Source organism: Capra hircus, chromosome 7 (assembly GCF_001704415.2).
Source record: "Capra hircus breed San Clemente chromosome 7, ASM170441v1, whole genome shotgun sequence".
NCBI classification, from domain to species: Eukaryota; Metazoa; Chordata; class Mammalia; order Artiodactyla; family Bovidae; genus Capra; species Capra hircus.
The window spans coordinates 64,260,559-64,279,539 of record NC_030814.1 but is presented as its reverse complement, the minus strand read 5'-3'; the positions used below and the strand labels follow the sequence as shown (position 1 = coordinate 64,279,539).

The following is an 18,981-nucleotide window of genomic DNA, read 5'->3' as shown; positions in this document are numbered from 1 at the left end:
AGAAAGCACACATTAAATCTATGTAACATTTGGATAGTTGTGAATTTTAAAGTTTGAATTAATTATAACATGGTCTTATTTCATGTCATACTTTTTGGTTTCAACTATCAGTTTGTCACCAACTTTGGAATATATTTTATGTCTGCATCTTGGTTATATTTATGGGTTTAACTTCATTTATAGAAGTCATTAGGAGATTTATGTATTTAAAAGACAAAGGGTTCTATCCAGGATAAGCACTAGCTTAATGGCTGATCTAGATGACTAGGCTCTTTAGGTAATGAGGAGATAAGAAATTGTTATATTTGTAATAACTGTCTGAATGGATCACTTAATTCTAGATGTCATAATCAGAAGATAAGAGGTAGCATTTTCTTCTAGATCAGTGTCTGACAAACTATGCCTAAGGAGGCCTGCCACCTGGTTTTGTAAATAAAGTTTCAGTGGAGCATAGCCATGTCCATTTACTTACAGTATATAGTCTATGGCTGCTTCAGTGGAACAGTGGCAGAGTTGAGAAGTTGCAACAGAGACCAAATTACCTGCAAGCCTGAAATATTTATTATCTGTTCCTTTAAAAAGTCTGCCTACCATTTAGGGTAGCGAGAAAATTGTGGTTTGTAGAATCTTAGGCTCTTCCCCAGACCTCCTAAATCAACTGCAGTTCAGTAAGATCCTCAGGTGACTCATATACAAGATAAAGTTTGAAAAGTATTATAGATGATAATTTAGAATAAGTTGTATGTTGCTGGTTTTTGTTTAACAGACAGACCTTCCAGAACTTGATACACCAGAGTCTGCCAGAACAATAGCTTTCATCTCTTGGCTTAGAGAGCAGAGACCATTTTACCCAATACTTTATGTAATAAGGTAAGTTGAATTTGTCATTTGTCAATACTAAAGCAGTTTGCTTGGCTTTGCAAGGAAACCTTTGAGTTGAATCATAGGTATGTGTAACCTATTGCAAACTCTAGAAAGATATAGAAAAAAAAATTGTATTTTCAATAAATAGTACAAGTTAGTAGTATTAAGTTATGCTTTATATCCATTTATTAGCAAAATAGATGTCAAAGCTTTGTGACAAATCCACTGTTTATTTTACTATTACATTTTGTCTAATATATATAAATATTTGTCTTTTATTCCTAAGAGATGAGAGTCCAATGAAAGCAAACTTCCTTCAAAACATGGTAGAAGACAGAACAGAATCTGCTTTATCATATTATGAATTCCTCTTGCATATACAACAGCAAGTGAATAAATGAACAAATGAAGATACTCGACTTAATAATTTCAAAGGAAAGTCACAATAACACAGAACACCTGAGAGTGTGTAATACCTTCCTTTCCTGTTAGGTTTGTGGACTAATGCGATGATTATATGTTCTCACTGTGATTTCAACAAACTGTAGCAAATAAAGGAACACAGCGGAGAATCAAACATGCAACTCTGAAATACTGTATTTTTCAAATCAAAATATATCTGCATATGATTGATCACACAAATGACCTTTGTTCTTTGCTGCCAATTATGTTTGAGTTATTATGGATTGAAGTAAGACAGTATCACAGAGGCAAAGTACATTTTGTAAAATAAAGACTTCTGTGTTCCAAATGTATATTTCTCATTTTTTTCTGAATTTTTGGCTGCTACATTTAAAACCTCACAGGATTAAATGATCTTTTTAAAATAAAAAGATTTTTGAAGTAAATCATATGTTGGAAAACTAGTATCCATCCCCCAGAGTTTTGCTTTTTTTTTTTTTTAAGGAAGAAAAAGGATCATCATGTTAACTAAAACTAGAGTAAATTAACTCTAGTCTAGCTTGAGAAGAATATGAAGTGATACAGTCAAGCTTTGTCAGTATTCTCTATACTTGAAGAACAAAGTCACTGATCTGGAGTGAAAACTCTCAAGTGGTTTTCTGATTTGACTGCAGAAGACTTGGTTGGACACACTGTCTTATTCTGCAGTGAAAAAAATCGGAGCTGTCTTCATAAATATGCTGGGACTGGCAATAGTCGGGAGACGAGAAGCTTAGTTATCTTGATCCTTTAAGTGGGTTTTATTTGGTACATTTCTGCTCTGTGATGTATAATAAAAGCATTATATTGGTGAAATGAGTATGAATGAAAGAAATTAAAGATTTCTTAAATGCTGTCTCAAATTCATCAGTAACATTTTCTAAGGAGTTTTATAATTAAATTGGAAGTTGCTCATAAGATTTATTCTTAACATTCAAACTTAATAAAGCATGAATGCCGCTGTTGGGTTTAGTGGATATTAAGATCACACAAATCCGATATATGGAGATTATAAAAGCAACTTGATTTCTGAACATGCTCAAGATACTGCTTTTTGATTTGGCCAGAGAAATATTATAGTAAAAACTATTAAGTGAATTTTGTTTACAAATAGGTAAATTATACATCTGTATATTTAAAGTGGTGTGATAGAATATCTTTAAAAAGAGTTTGGTCCAGTTTTCACAGATTCATCTTGTCTTGTATGAACTTTTTGAAGTAAAAGTTGTTCATGAGTAGTACTTGATGAAAAGATTTTTGTTTCTTTGTTTTAATGGATTAGAAAAATGTGTTTACAATCTTGATCTTACATGATCACCAATGAAATAGTAACTTTCAGGTTTACATCAATATGAGCTGACTTTAACTGAATTGTTTTGGGTTAGGGAAGAAATAGGTCCCACTAGAGTATATACTACTGCTTGCCAACCAGATCAGAATAATTGTGTTCTATAAAAATATTATCTCCCTTAAGCAGTGTTAAGGTTTATTTTCAGTATGCAAGTGATAGATACATTGAACTGGAAATTTTCTTGAAAGCTGCTTCCTTTATTAGGAGGCAATTTTCAAATTGTAGCTAATTAGAATGCATTTCTATTTTCCCCTCTTCTAAAGAAACTGAGAGTCATTATTATGCACTGATGTTTCTTAAAATAACTAAAATTCTGTTCATAATGTGAATTTTAAATGTTGATATTGTAGGTCCTTTTTTAATAGTAGTAATAAATCTTCCAGAGGGGAAAGTTTGTGCTCCTAGGGACAGTAATCTTCCTTGTGCCTCACTTTCATCCCTAAGTGGGTATGACTCTTGTTATTACCACATGCTTTGTTGGTATATTTCACAAATTTACTTTAAAAAAATTATTTTAGATATTGCATAACATGTGCAATCCAGAATAATTTTATAATAGCCAGGTCATAAAAAAACATAACTTTAGTAAGAATTCACAATATTTGTTCTCCCAGTAATGAGGGAATGAATGAATCTTTTGGAGATATTGATATTAAGCAATTATTTTTTGCAATATTGAATGTGTTACTTTAGTTTTTTTTAAGTAGGGCACTACCTGCTATCTCATCTTGTATTACTTTTTGATGTAAAGCAACTAATATCTACACTCTGCCGTATTTTTTTTATTGTAGTTGTAAATTATGAAAGATCCTTGAATTTTCTACAGATCTACAACTACTGAAGTGATTGACAAGGGCAATCTTGGTGTTTAAATCTGAGTGGCAGTTCTACCATAAAAAGTACTCTATTTTTCTAATTTCTAGGATTTTTAAAATAACATTTCTGTAAGTCTGGCACATTAATAATTCACTCAAGCTGTACCATTTATTTAGTTAGCCTATATTTCATTGTTTTAATTTAATGTAATGTATTGAGTCTAATAGACTGTTTTACAATAATTAGAATAAAAGATTTTTCTTCTAATCAAAGATGCATAACAGCTGTTATCTAGGGGACCACCAAATGTGATTTCAGGATTTTGTTAACTATTACAAGTATAATCCTTATATAGAAATTTTAATTTTGTAAAGTAGTGTATAATATTGTAACATTAAATTCTTGTTTTCAAATTCAAATATGTACTGATATTCAATGTGCTGTGTTAAATCTTGCTTCTCTGAAATGTTAGAGACAAGATGTCTTCCTTTTTACAGTTTGTAATTCTCACTGTTTTTTTCCTGTAAAAAAAAAAAAAAGTCATTTGTAACCCATGCAAATAATCGTTTGAACTGTGCTAACTTATCGATTTGGCTATTCAATAAAGTTAATTGAAAGAGCTTCATTCTGTGGTTATGTATTTAAATTGACATTGAATAACTTGACAGTCACTGAGTAGTTCTATGTTGTACATCCAGATTAAGTCTGTGGAAAAATACTATTGAAAATGCTTTAAACCTAAGTCAGAGTCTGGGATTTCATAATCCTAATTCTAGATGCTCACTCTTCAAGAACAGCTAGGTTTAAAATTCTAGATTGAAAGGGTTTAAAATTTTTTATTTTTTAATTCTCAGTATGTTCAAGTTACTACTCTCTTGTCCTGTGTCCCTTTTGTTACTGATATGATGCCTACTGTAAGTCTAATTGGAGAAGGCCATGGCACCCCACTCCAGTACTCTTGCCTGGAAAATCCCATGCGCGGAGGAGCCTGGAAGGGTGCAGTCCATGGGGTCACGAAGAGTCGGACACGACTAAGTGACTTCACTTCCACTTTTCACTTTCATGCATTGGAGAAGGAAATGGCAACGCACTCCAGTGTTCTTGCCTGGAGAATCCCAGGAATGGGGGAGCCTGGTAGGCTGCCGTCTTATGGGGTCTCACAGAGTCAGACACGACTGAAGCGACTTAGCAGCAGCAGCAGCAGCAGTAAGTCTAATTGTTATTTGAAAGATAATCAGTTAGCTCTTACGATTTTTCTTTTATCCTTAATATGCTATAGTTGTAATAGTTTTACTTGTTGTTGTGTTTAGTTGCTAAGTAAGTAGTGTCTGGCTCTTGTGGCCCTCTGTCCATGCGATTTCCCAGGCAAGAGTGCTAGAGTAGGTTGCCATTTCCTGCTCCACAGGATTTTTTCGACCCAGGAATCAAACCTGTGTCTCCTGCGTGGCAGGAGGATTCTTTACCACTGAGCTGCCTGGAAAGCCCAGTAGTTTCACTACTCTGAGTTTATTGTTTATCCTGCTTGTTTTTCAGTGCATGCTTTAATCCGGAGATCCTTGTCTACTTTCAATTCTAGAAAATTCTCACTTTTTAAAATTTTATTTTTAAAAACTAGGTATAATTGACATATAAAGTTATTTTTTTTAAGTGTTTGCTTCAGTCATTCCCTCTATTCTTTCCCTTCAGAATTCCTTTTTGATGTATGTTTTTACTAATTCTGCTTGTGACTATGTCCAGTTGAAGTTTAATCTCATCTATTGAATTTTATATTTGTGTAACTATTTTTGATTAATTACTGCCTATTCAGTAATGTATTAAAACTGTTCTAGAAAATTCTGGGGGTGGCTTTCCTAGCGACTCAGATGGTAAAGAATCCGCCTGTGATGCAGGAGACCCGCCTTCAATCCCTGGGTTGGGAAGATCCCCTGGAGAAGGAAATGGCAACCCACTCCAGTATTCTTGCCTGGAGGACCCATGGTCAGAGGATCCTGGCAGGCTACAGTCCATGGGGTCACAAAGAGTCGGACACGACTGAGCAACTAACACACATAAAATTCTGGAGTGAATTCCAATTCTGATTTTTAATTTGGGTGGCAGAATTTAAATGTTCGTTAGAATGTTTGCTTTTCATGTTTCTTAGAATTTGGATTTCTCAGCTCATTTGATTGAGAGGGTTATTCTTTTCAGTTTAGCACATCTCTCTCTGTCCAAGCTTTCCCTCTCCCTGTCTATGGGTTTTCTAGTTGCATTTTCAAAAAACCAGGGCTATTGGTGATGTTTTAGGGCTCCTATTATGCAGTGATTTGAGGATATCACCATTCTCGGCACCAACAGTGGGAAGTCAACAGCCCTGTCTTCTGCTTTTCTATTTATTAAGCTGAAATACAATAGAAAATGATATTTTGAATATTTTTCAGAGAGGGCAGACCTCATACCTTGCCTGGAGAATCCCATGGACAGAGGAGCCTTGCAGGTATAGCCTGTACAGTTCATGGGGTTGCAAAGAGTGAGACACGACTGACGTAGCATGCACAGACAGACCTCAAGCATGAGTTTGTCCTGTCCATCCCTTTGTCTCATGTGGAACACTTTGAGTTCCTCTTACACATAGATTGTGCCATCACTGCCTGTTTCTGGATCTGTAGCCCAACAGGCCCCTGTCTAGCTACCTGTGCTATGTTTCAGATACTCATATCTGTTGAAATGTTTCTCTTGTTTTTGAGGTCCTATTTTTTTCCCTTTATGTTTTTAAATGTTACTGGCTGCTGTGTGTAGTAGAGAAGTGTCCAAGCATGAACTTACTGCCAACTTTTAACCCCAGAATCTGAATTATTTTATTACTTATGACTCAATCTATTCAGCTTTGTAGCTACAGTTAGTCAATAAAGTATTAATATTAGCCTAACTTAACAATGCTGCTGCTACTGCTGCTGCTGCTGCTAAGTCGCTTCAGTCGTGTCTGACTCTGTGCGACCCCATAGATGGCAGCCCACCAGGCTCCCCCATCCCTGGGATTCTCCAGGCAAGAACAATGCCAGGGTCAAATAAAAATCACATAAAACTCATTGAAATGCCAAGTTTTGACACTTTCTCTGAAAGAAAAATTTGTGCACCTATGCAGGTAAATTTAATCTAGTGCTGTCAGTGCTAGGCATGGGGTGAAATTGGTCAATTTTTTTTTTAATGGGGAAAAAACATAGATTTTAAATATTTTTAAGGAAAAGAAATCAAGATATAACATAAAAATTAAAGAGGAGGTGGACTTGCCCTTGTAAAGTTCTGTAGTAAGGGAGACATGAATTGTTAAGTATGCACATCATTTAGCAAGGAATCATACCACTGAGAAGCACTAGGAAATTTAATAACTATAGAAACCTCATAGAGAAAGTTCCCCAGAAACAAGCATGTAATATGAAATCTTGACCCTTTAAATTCTTACCTGACTTCATCATCATACATCAACACATCTATCTAAATCAAAATATTAACTTGGTTTCTATGTGCTATCACAAGTGGAAAAAAAACCTGTTTACCCTGTAATTGTATTTGTTTATTTTGCCACGAGACCTTAGTTCCCCAACTAGTAATTGAACCCACACCCCCTGAAGTGGAAGTGGAGTGTTAACCACTAGACTGCCAGGGAAGTCCCTAAATTGTAATTGACCATGACTCATCAGGACTTTATCAAGTTCTGCACATTTATTACCAGGAATTAATTATTTCAATTGTAGAATTTTTAAAGGCACAGTCTGGCCCTCAGAGATGTATATCTGTACAGATATGCAAGGAAACCTTTTCTAATGCTTTAAAATTACTAACTAGGGCATGTCCCTGGAGATTCAGCTATCATCCAAACAAAGAGGAAATGTTCAATTTCAGTGTTTATACTTGAGCTCCTTTTTTGTTGAATCCAAAAAAAGATTGCCATTTGTTTTTACACTTTTTTTCAAAATCCTTTTCTGACTGGGAAAGGGTCAAGTGACTAAACAGTTTAAAAGAGTATTTTATTACCTTCTATCTAGTCAGGATTTCACAGGCTTCCTGACTTGAAGCAAGCTCATGTAGCAGGCTTCATTGCAGGGGACACACTGGGCTGCTTCACCCTCTGCAGCCTCAGATGTGATCTGACCATGGCATCTCTCAAGAGCTGACAAGGATTCAGTTCACTCATTTACTCATTCACTTAGTCATTACTGCCCACCAGGGCTGCATTACAACTTTTGTGGGCTGTAGCAGTACTTTGCTTTTGTGGGCTCCTTCCTCTATAAAAGCACACTTAAAATTATACTTGATGACTGTGTCAGTATGATAATGACTGTGTCAGTATGATAATGCCTGCCATCCAGGCTGGATTCATCATTATATATAAATTATAACTGCATTTTCCTTCTCATTTAAATTCAAACTAAACGAACTTATTTAGAAACAAACAAAGAAAACAAACTTATGGTTACCAAAGAGGAAAAGGCAGGGGAGGGATAAATCGGAAGTAATGGAGTTAATAGATGCACACTTTCATATATAAAATTGATAAACAGCCAAGACTTACTGTCTAGCACAGGGAACTGTATTTGGTATCTTATAACAAACTATAATGGAAAGAATAATTTTAAAAAGAATATAGGGAAGTATATATGTATATGTGTGTACATACCAAATAAGCCTAGTTTTATATCTTTATAAAACTCATTGAAAATGCCAAGTTTTGACACTTCCTCTAAAAGAAAAATTTGTGCAACTATTCAGGTAAACTTAATCTAGTGCTCTCAATGCTAGGCATGGGGTAGAGTGGTTTTTTTTTTAATGGTGGAAAAATTAAACGATTTTTAAAGGAAAAGCAAAAAATAACACACACAAATTTTAAAAATGGAGATGGACTTGCCCTTGTAAAGTTCTGATACCAGGGGAAATTTTTCTTGAGATGTCCCAGAGCCCTTTTGCCTTGCCATGCCCAGTTGGCTTCAGTTGTGTCTGACTCTTTGTGACCCCATGGACTGTAGCCTGCCAAGCTCCTCTGTCCATAAAATTTTCCAGGCAACTGGAGAGGGTTGCCATTTCCTACTCCAGAGGATCTTCCCCACCCAGGGAGCAAACCTACTTGTCTCCTGTACTGGAATGCAGATTCTTTTCCACCGCACCACCTGGGAAGCCCATCATACATATGGTGGCTCAGATGGTAACGAATCTGCCGCAACGCGGGAGACCCAGGTTCAGTCCCTGGGTAGGGAGGATCCTCTGGAGAAGGACACGGCTACCCACTCTAGCATTCTTGCCTGGAGAATAGCATGGACAGAGATGCCTGGCAGGCCACACAGAGTTGGAAAGGACTGAAGGACTAACACCTTCACATATATACACCAATTACTTTGCTGTACACTGGAAACTAACACAATCTTGTAAATCAACTTTGCTTCAATAAAAAATTCAAATTAAAACATCTTCTTGGGCCCCTATTGTATGCTGTCAACATGGTGTAATGGATAAGGCACCCTTGTTGAGGGCCTACACTGTTCTAAGAGCTGCAGCCCTAGATTTAAGAACACAGTGATTGTCTTCATGGAGCTTATATTTTAGGACGTGGGAAGCAGATAATAAAAGTACATTCAGCTTGAGAGTCAGTTATAACTGTTAAGGACAAAGGGCAGATAAGGAGAACAGAGAGTGTTGAGTTGGGGCGACAATATAGAGTGGACAGGGAAGGCTTCACTGGGAAAGTCTTTATCAAAACAGGCATGCATTTGGTAGAAGCACTGTTGAAGATGAGGAATCAGCACCAAGAACAAATCCCAGCCGCAAAGCTCCATAAAGCGTCGCTCTCGTAGTTACGTATTCCCGACGCCTCTAAGCGAGCCCGAAGAAGGTCACTGGAAACCAGTGCCTGCCACTCCAAGCTCCATTTTACTTCCTGGCATCAGGTAGGCGGAGTCTATTCCTTGCTCACACGTTTCTAATGGGTCAAACCGGATGCCGGGTTTCTTCACCTCCGAGTGAACGGCAACGGGGCCCGATGGCGGGGGAGGAGCATTAAGGACCAGCCCAGGTGGGAGGAATTAGAGCGGCCTAGGATGCCCTTACTCAAGATGGCGGCGCAAAGCTCGCGCTTGGTCCCGACAGGCGGCGCGCCCGTTTACGCTGCATGTGCGGCCCTGCGCTCTGGGGGGCGGGTCCACAGCGGTAGGGGCACGCGCGGCCTGCGGCCCAGTCTGAAGTCTGGGGCGCCGCGGCTGCCGCTCACGTCATCGTCACCACTCCTGGACAGTGGAGGGGAAGATGGAGCCGGCCGCCGTCGCTACCGACAGCGGGGACCGGCCGGGGGCCCCGGTTGGTTCAGGCTTGTCGGCTTCCCAGCGTCGGGCGGAGCTGCGGCGGAGAAAGCTGCTCATGAACTCGGAACAGCGCATCAACCGAATCATGGGCTTTCATAGGCCTGGGAGCAGCGCGGGTGAGAACCTCCGTTCCCCATAGTTTCCTGCCCATCCCTTTTGAGTCTTCGGGATCATTCTTCCTTGCCCTCCTCCACCCCTTGACTTTTCTGACTAAGCCCTGCTCTCTGACCTCTCTTCGGGCCCCGCCCCTTTGATGAGGTCCCAGGTTCTCACTTCTTCACCGCAGGACGTTTCTTGTATCTCTCCTTAGTTTTCCGCCGCAAACTGCAATGCTCTCGATCCGGAGACCCTCTGCCGTGGTATACTCTCTGCGCACTGACCCTGAGGCGGCCCCAACCCTGCCCTCGTCACCCCCTCGCCTCTCTTGAAGGGCGCACATTTTATTCCCAGACTGCTCTACCTACCGTGCCCGTCAGGAAGATTGCCTGTCTTTCTTTCCCTTGTCAATGCTTTCTCTTCCAGTGCCTTCCCTACCGTCTACCTTCTTTTTGCTCTGTCGGCCCTCATGAGCTTGTCTTTACTGAACTGCCCCTGTAGTCTGTCCGACGTGAATCACGGCCCCATATCCGGGTGTCTGTGCGGTGCTCTCGACACTCATCTGCAGGCCTTCTTAAACAGGCGAAGAAAATTGGAGCGACCATTCTTTAGAGACCCAACAAGGGAAACGTGCCCATGTGAGGCCCAGAGATTGATATGAATGATGTCAGGAACTGCCTTCAGCCCTGAAAGGAGTTCCTCATTTCTCCCCCAATGACATGTACAATGGGGGGTTTCTTAAAAAAATTTTTTTTCCCCTGTATTTACTGTACACTCTTACATTTCTATTTAGTGTTGCCTCTAATATTTGGCCTTCAGTCACTGGCTGCAAGTTCCTTAGATCCTTGTGACTTTTGCTCTGTGGGGCTTTAGATATATAACTCAGAATTTTTAGACAGTTCACAGATTTGCCACTGAAAACTGCCAAGAGAGGTAAGAGCCGTATTTCAAATTCTAGAACAATTGTTAGGAGACACATTTTCTCCTTTAATGGTTAATAGCAGAATATTCTTTCCTAAAGCATTTTCTTTGTTCTTTTGCTTTGAGATTTTTATTTTATCTGTCATTAAAGGTTCCCTGCCCTTTGTTTTGTTTTAAACTAGAACAGCATCCTAAAAGTGCTGAAGTACCTTCAAATGTCTCCTAGATTACAGTAGAAGGGTTAGGCAAACCGGTAGCAGGAGGATATGCCACACCCTATGCTGATCGGACTCTGGATTCAGAAATGTAATATTAAAAATAGTTGTTTTAGAATATCTCCGTTCCTAACTCTTTCCCAACTTGTCTATTAGCTTTGTCTTCTGTCCCCAAAATTTGGGTTATATCCTCTGAAAGAATACTGTCTTTGACATTTTTTGTGTGTAGAGGAAGGAATTTGTTTCTTTATGAAGGATCAGTATTCAGAGGCTGCCAAATTTTAGCTCTAGTGGCATATTTTTAAATATTAAAAAGAAAGATGTTGGCCAGTATGTAATACTTAAGGCTTCTAAATTTCTTTTCTCAGAAGAAGAAAGTCAAACAAAATCAAAACAGCAGGACAGTGATAAACTGAACTCCCTCACCATTCCTTCGGTTTCAAAGCGAGTAGTGCTGGGTGATTCAGTCAGTACAGGACCGACTGACCACAGTGGAGTGGCCGAGGTAAAGGGAACTCAGCTGGGAGACAAACTGGACTCTTTCATTAGCCCTTCTGAGTGCAGTAATGATATAAGCCTTGAGCTCCGGCAGCGGAACAGAGGGGACCTGACAGCCGACTCTGTCCAGAGGGGTTCTCACCACGGCCTGGAACAGTACCTCTCCAGATTTGAAGAAGCAATGAAGCTAAGGAAACAGCTGATTAGTGAAAAGCCCAGTCAAGAAGATGGAAATACAACAGAAGAATTTGACTCTTTTCGAATATTTAGATTGGTGGGCTGTGCTCTTCTTGCCTTTGGAGTTAGAGCTTTTGTCTGCAAATATTTGGTAAGAAACAGTGGGAAATGAAAAATGGTTATAGTAATGAGTGCTTTTAATCCATAAGATTCATTTCTAATATTAATGTAATATTTGTGATCCATGTGGCTGTTTGGAGATGTGTTATAAACTTCTGTTTGCCTTAGGTACAGAATGAAGTGTTCCAGTTAAATACAGAGCCTGATGATAATGCTAAAATCTTTTTATATGCTAAGTACCATTTTAAATGCTTTACATATATTAATTCATTTAACCTCATCCTTATGAGCCAGGTAGCATTTGAATCTGTTTTGTAGATTGAAGGGAGTGAAGACTCAGGTGAAATCATTTGTACAGGGTCACATTACTAAGTGACAACTGGGATTAAACCCAGGCAGTTTCATTCCAAAACCAAAGGGTAAGTTACCTACATATCCTATATATTAATTACCGCTTTTCAGATAACTTGAAATACTAAAATGCAGTTTTGGTCCTGAACGTGATGTAATGTTTTTAGGGTTCAGAGGCATTCAGCATTTTATAATGTACTGCTACCATAATAGCAGTCCATCATGTACCCTTAGATGCCAGTGGCTGTTCAGTGAAGGGGAAGGGTGTGTTTTACTGTTTTACAATATGTGAAGAAAAGCACAACTCGTAGATCAGTGTCTTGCTCTTTGAGGTGTTTCCATTCAGTAGACATTTTAAGAACACCTACCAAGTACCAGGCACATTAGTAAATTTTCAGATAATTAAGGTTAATGTTATTAAGCAAAAAAGTTTTTAAAAGTCTCTCTTTATGCCAGTTTTTTCTTAAAGAGAATTCTGTTGAACAGATTTTATTTTTTTCTGATGACAAATTTTCATTTTAGCTTTCAGTATTTAGTGAGATGTATAGCAGCTTTTTATCCTTTTTATGGAAAGGCCTCTGCACTTCCATGTTTTTTGAATTATGTCCTGTTTTTGCGCCTCATTTCGTTTGGGGTTTTTTGGGTTTCTGGACTTTTTCCTGCTGTCGGATTTTCAGCTGTTAATCATTGCTCCTACTATTCTTCCGTTTTGTAATGCTTACTCCTTTACTCCCTTCATGATATTTTAGTTTTAGAAATAAATGTAACTGAAGTATTATTTTGATATTTTCTGTTTTATTGTGTGAGAAGCGAGATTACCAAGCTATTTTATCTATAATAAAAACACCTCATTATTTGAAGGCCAGAGATGAGTTCATTTCTTGCCCCAAAGTGTGACTGAGGTATATATGGCATCTGTTTTGAGTCCTGAGCCTTTTAGATGTGCTTTATTTTATTTTATTTTATTTTTTGGCTTCAAGGGGTCTTTATTAAGTGATGCTTTTGTCTCAAGTCTCTGCCAGGGACTGGAAGTGGGAGTGATCCCACTCCCCCTAGGCTGTCCCAGACTTGCCTTCTTAGAGGAAGGATGCAGGAAGCCTGCTGTCCCCTGAGAACAGCCTGGGAAGCTGGGCTAGCACTGGGGTGGGGAACAGCAGAGCTGAGCACCCCCCCCCCAATAGATGTGCTTTCAAATTGTCAGTTAAATACCTCTAGATGAGAGGGATGTTTCTGCATAATGTATTATACATCAGTGGCCACCAAATGCTTTAAATTACTTAAAAGGTCAGTTTTTGAGAGGGAGGCATTTTGGGGAATATCGAAGGAGTATCCTCCCTCATAAAACACGAGAAACATGCTTTATGTTAAGGAAATCACAGCTCTGTATTTGTCACCGTTTTGCAGAAACAAGACTGCTTTCAGCCACTAAAATTAAATTTTTATTACAGTATTTTTGCTTGGAATTTTATCACTGCTGTTAGTCTGATTTATTGTCATTTGAATGATTATGTTAGAAATATGTAACTTTATCTTCTATCTTCACAGTCCATATTTGCTCCATTTCTTACTTTACAACTTGCATACATGGGACTATACAAATATTTTCCCAAGGTAAATTAATTTTTTTCTAAATTGGATGATATATTTAGATTGATTAACGACTAGATGATTTTAAGAACTTTTAAAAAAGTATTTATACTTATGGTTTAAATCAGTGCTATTCAGATTTGTTTGGCTCACCACTGTGGATCTTCAAAATATTTGTACTAAGTTCAGTTCGAAAAGTAATTAGTAACTTTTATAGCAATTTGACATTACCGTAACGTTTTTATTGTATTTTACAAAAAATGTTAGTCCACGATGGACTGGGGGGAAAGCCTCATTACAGAGTTTGAATAGTACTTGTCTAAGAAAGTGTTTAATTACTTAGTAAATTTAGTAATACATTTTGTTTCTAATAGCGAAAGTTAATTTAAAAATGTTATCTTAGTAACATATCTTTAAAAATGATATCAGTTATCTTCTGTTAGTGTGGTCCTTTCTGAGCACTTAATAATAGGGCACTTTATCTCTAATGCCAAGGGTCTGATAACTTGCAAAACACACTTGGCCATACTTAGCAGAATTATGAGGAGTATCATCGTTGACCTGGTCCACTTGACTATAGTTATACTATGGGACTTGGCTTGCCAGTATAGAAGATAAGCTTATTTGAGTAATTGTGTTTTGTGTGAGATTTTTGCTAAAAAATGGCTACTTCACTGTTTGCTTGAATTGAAGTGAAGTGAAGTCGCTCAGCTGTGTCCGACTCTTTGTGACCCCATGGACTGTAGCCTACCAGACGCCTCTGTCCCTGGAATTCTCCAGGCAAGAATACTGAAGTGGGTTGCCGTTTCCTTCTCCAGGAGATCTTCCCAACCCAGGGATCAAACCCGGGTCTCCCGTGTTGCAGGCAGATGCTTTACCATCTGAGCCTCAATGCACTGATAGACCTCATGTGTGTGTTTAATAGACCTGAAACATATTTTTGAGGGGTCGTATTGTCAAATACTCAAAGTAGGAGTAAAGAAGGATAAGTAATTTCACTTTTTAATTGAAATGTTTTTGTGATATAAATATATATATATATTTATTGATCCTCTCCAAGAATGTAATTTTAATTAAAACATTTGTTTAAACGTTTGCCCTTGAAACATTGATTTTAGTTTTCCAGTAGCACAAGTTTGGAAGCAACCTAAACGTCTACTAATAAGTGACTAGTTTAAAAAAATTATGATGTATCCATTCAGAATGATAAAGGTCTCCATCTGCTGATAATGGTAGCTTGTCAAGAAATACTAAGATAAAAATATAGACTAGCATCTGTAGTATACTCCTTTTTTTGTAAAAAGGAGGAAAATGATATGTATTTTATTTTGCTTCTGTGTGTGTAAAGAAACTGTGGAAGAATATTACATGAAATTATTAACAGTGGTTATTTATGATAGAGTGTGTATTGGTTACTAGCGAAATGGGTGAGTGAAAAGGGAAATTACTGTACAATTTTCTTTTAATAAAACATTTTGCTGTAATAGGTCTCAAAAGAAAAATCGAAAGAATTATGCAGTTAACACCCGTTTAGTTACCACCTAGATTCTGTAATGAAAATTTCATTATATGTATCATATATTTACTCAGTTTTCTATACCTCTTCAATGCATCACTCTTTAAAAATACATCTTTCTTTTTTTGGTGCATTGTAAAGTATGTTGTAGATGAAGACATCAACATATTTTTCCGCTACACGTTTCAGCTTACATATCAACAAAAATTCAGTGTTTCCTTATGGTTCTTTTTCTTTATTTTGAGGTAAATTTTCCAGACATTGAAATGCTCAAGTCTTTATTATTATACCTTTAATGAGTTTTGACAACTTGTGAAACCCAAATCCTTTCAAGATTTAGAACATTACTGTCAGGAAGTTCCACCATGCTCTTTTCTAGACAGTCCCAGCTCCCGTACCATGAAGGTCTGATTTTCTTTTTCCTACCATAGATTAATTTTAGCTGTTTTAGCACTTAATATAAATGGGATTGTTCCAATACATACTTCATGCAAGGCTTCTTTCATCCTACATTGTATTTTTGAGATTCATCCATATTGTTGAGTGCATCAGTAGAATCATTGTCTTTTTTTTTCTGAGTAATACTCCATTGACTGAGTATATCCACTTATTTATCTAATTTTCCATTGATGGGCATGACTAAAGCAACTAAGAACTTTCTTGAATGAGTTTTTTGTGGACATAAGTTTTGATTTCCCCCATGGATAACTACAGCTTTTTATATTTTAAAATTTTTTGCACTGTGTGATTGGATTTGGTGATACCAAATCATTAAATTAAATGAAAATTCAGCCTTGAATCTCTTAAAGAATGAGCCTAGAAAATTATACTAGGAAATAAATGTTTAATGAATAAATGTTTGTATCTTATTGCATAGGACTTTCCTGATGACTCAAGTGGTAAAGAATCTGCCTGCAATGCAGGAGACACAGGAAATGTGGGTTCGATCCCTGGTTTGGAAAGATCCTTGGAGAAGGAAATGGCAGCCCACTCCAGTATTCTTGCCTGGAAAGTCCCCTAGACAGAGGACCCTGATGGGCTACAGTCCATAGGGTCACAGAGTTGGATATGACTGAGCTTGTGTGCGCACACACACACACACACACATCCTATTATATATGAAATCAAACGTGAATTCTTTGCATGGCAGTTAAGCTTGACTCTACAGAATGTCCCTTTGATTCTGTTACAAATGATTGACTGTCCTCCAGAACACCTATCACTTTTCTGACTTGTTGTCATGAGACTTAACCCTACAATTAGATTTATCCACTTACTTCTGCTCCTCTAAATCTTGCTCATTCTCAAATGCCTGTTTTTTTTTGTTTTCTTTAATTTGAAGGCCTGCTTTTTAATTCTACTTCCTCCTGAAATCCTTCTCTATGCTTTATTTGTACATAAAATACTGAAGTAATGTCTATTTCCTTTGAGCCACTATAGCACACATTATCCATGTCATTTATTTAGCGAGTATTTATGTCCTGTCTGGGAATGCTTTCCTATTTTTGTCTTAAACTTTTGTATATATCTTATATTTATATCCTAACCTCCAAGATAGGACATTTTTTTAAACTTTTGATAGCAAGAATAGTGTCTTTTCCTTATTGCCAAGCAGTTTGTTCCTTTACATATTATATGCTTAGTAAATGTTTGTTAATATATTGTTGATTGATGTCTTAAAACTTCATTAACAGTTTTGAAATCAGGCAAAAATAACAGCACTGATGTTTTTTATAGAGTTTAAGTAGTCTTCTGAAAGCTGTAATATTTATTCAAGTCTTTCTCTATGCAGAGTGAAAAGAAGATAAAGACAACAGTACTAACAGCTGCACTTCTATTATCTGGAATTCCTGCTGAAGTGATAAATCGATCAATGGATACTTACAGCAAAATGGGCGAAGTTTTCACAGATCTCTGTGTCTACTTTTTTACTTTTATCTTTTGTCATGAACTGCTTGATTATTGGGGCTCTGAGGTACCATGACGCCTGCAGAACTCAGCAAGAAAAGCTTACAAAAAATAATTTCTATATTACAGTGTCTTTAAAGGAAGAATATTGGTTTACACCTTCATGTAATTCTTTTACTTTTTGGATTTGTAAGACCACTTGATTAGGAATGGAGTGACTGGTTACCTGACTAGAAAGGATTGAGTTTGTATTAATACTGATGCAATGATTAGAATACCAGTGTCAGTAATTGATTTTTCTTGTTTGATTAGAATTCCTAGTCTACATTTTTTCCTAACTTCTTGGATTTGTGATTTATCTTTTGGGAGCTGAGCTTGTGCTTAAGAGGGCAGATGAATGTGGTCTCAGCTGGTCCCAAGAACTGCTTCTTGTATTTGTATTGTTTTGTCCTAAGAAATGGAGCCATCTTAAAAATAAAATGGAAGAACTCAAAGTGTCTGTTAAGTTTGCACATTTTAACTTATAAGGGCTGCATAAGGTAACCATGTTGAGTCAGCATTTTCATTTTTATTCCAGCACAAATATTTAATGGAGGAAATGATTAAGAGTCATACATGTGAAATTAATAGGTATTTATGAAATCTTTCTGAAAATTTTTATTAGCAAACTTCAAAATTGAGTTTTCGATTTTCAGAAGTTTTTTTTTTTAACCAGTAAAATAGAATGATTAGATATAAAAATGGGCTTTGAAAAATTGACTTAGGAATGCAACCCAATAGGAATATATCCTTTTTTAACTAACTTAACACTGTCATTGGAGAAGGCAATGGCACCCCACTCCAGTACTCTTGCCTGGAAATCGTATGGACAAAGGAGCCTGGTAGGCTGCAGTCCATGGGGTCACTAAGAATCGGACACGACTGAGCGACTTCACTTTCACTTTTCACTTTCATGCATTGGAGAAGGAAATGGCAGCCCACTCCTGTGTTCTTGCCTGGAGAATCCCAGGGACGGGGAGCCTGGTAGGCTGCCGTCTATGGGGTTGCACAGAGTCGGACACAACTGAAGCGACTTAGCAGCAGCAACAGCAACACTGTCATATTTGGAAGGTTTGTCTTAAAAGAGTATAAAGTACAACTGTAATGTCATTTGGTATTACATTTCTCTAGTTTTTTGTATAGTCTGTTTAATTCTTGTGATATTAAAAACACACATGCCTTTTTTTTTTATTACTCAAAGCCTTTTTATTTTGAACCACAATAATGGACAATAAGTATAACACTTTAAGTCTATTCCTCTCACTCAGAGTGAGATTACAAGCACACATTTTCCCCTAAGTCCATAGAAATCTAATATCTAGAGGATTAGATAGCAGTCTTGAATTTGTCACTCTCTCCCCAGTCCCTGGGAAGACATTGGGGTTTTTGATTACATGTTTTATTTCTTCCATTTTGTCACTTTACATATGCACAGTTTTTGTATTTGTAGATCATTATCAAATGTATTTCAAAGAGAAGACATGCGTTTGCTTAAGTGTGTTGAATTGTGTCAAATGGAGTTGGAAGTTTATTACTATTTGGGATAATTAAGAATCTTTTTACTTAGAAATTTCAGGGATCTGAAATGTTTATAAGTTAAAACTAGATTGACAAGAATGGTAGTTGAGAGGTGACATCTGTGACCAGTAGCTTTTTAATCTTATTAGTTGTATAAATGGACATGTAGACACAAAGTTGGTACTAAAAATGAGAGTTATGAGATTAAGGCCTAGGGTAATTAGAATCAAAATCTGC

General features: G+C 37.3%; 2 protein-coding genes across 3 annotated transcripts in view; both read left to right on the top strand.

Moving 5' to 3' along the window:
- The window catches only part of SEC24A (SEC24 homolog A, COPII coat complex component), a 77,318-nt gene extending 73,221 nt beyond the window's left edge, over nt 1–4,097 (top strand). For both annotated transcript variants that reach the window (XM_018050373.1, XM_018050374.1), the window contains exons 22-23: nt 767–870; nt 1,151–4,097. In XM_018050373.1, coding sequence (XP_017905862.1) covers nt 767–870; nt 1,151–1,265 — 219 coding nt within the window. In that variant the 3' untranslated portion in view covers nt 1,266–4,097. The remainder of the gene's footprint in view (nt 1–766; nt 871–1,150) is intronic.
- Nucleotides 9,506–17,681, top strand: CAMLG (calcium modulating ligand). The gene is made up of 4 exons (XM_013965572.2): nt 9,506–9,914; nt 11,399–11,856; nt 13,722–13,787; nt 17,072–17,681. The coding sequence occupies exons 1-4, from the start codon at nt 9,743–9,745 to the stop codon at nt 17,261–17,263; spliced, it is 888 nt and encodes a 295-aa protein (XP_013821026.1). The 5' UTR covers nt 9,506–9,742; the 3' UTR covers nt 17,264–17,681.

Bases quoted from the DNA above. Each gene is read 5' to 3' on its own strand.
- CAMLG (XM_013965572.2), top strand. From the start codon at position 9,743: ATGGAGCCGGCCGCCGTCGCTACCGACAGCGGGGACCGGCCGGGGGCC. The intron at 9,915-11,398 runs GTGAGAACCTCC...TTCTTTTCTCAG, and splicing joins TAGGCCTGGGAGCAGCGCGG to AAGAAGAAAGTCAAACAAAA. The intron at 11,857-13,721 runs GTAAGAAACAGT...CTATCTTCACAG, and splicing joins CTTTTGTCTGCAAATATTTG to TCCATATTTGCTCCATTTCT.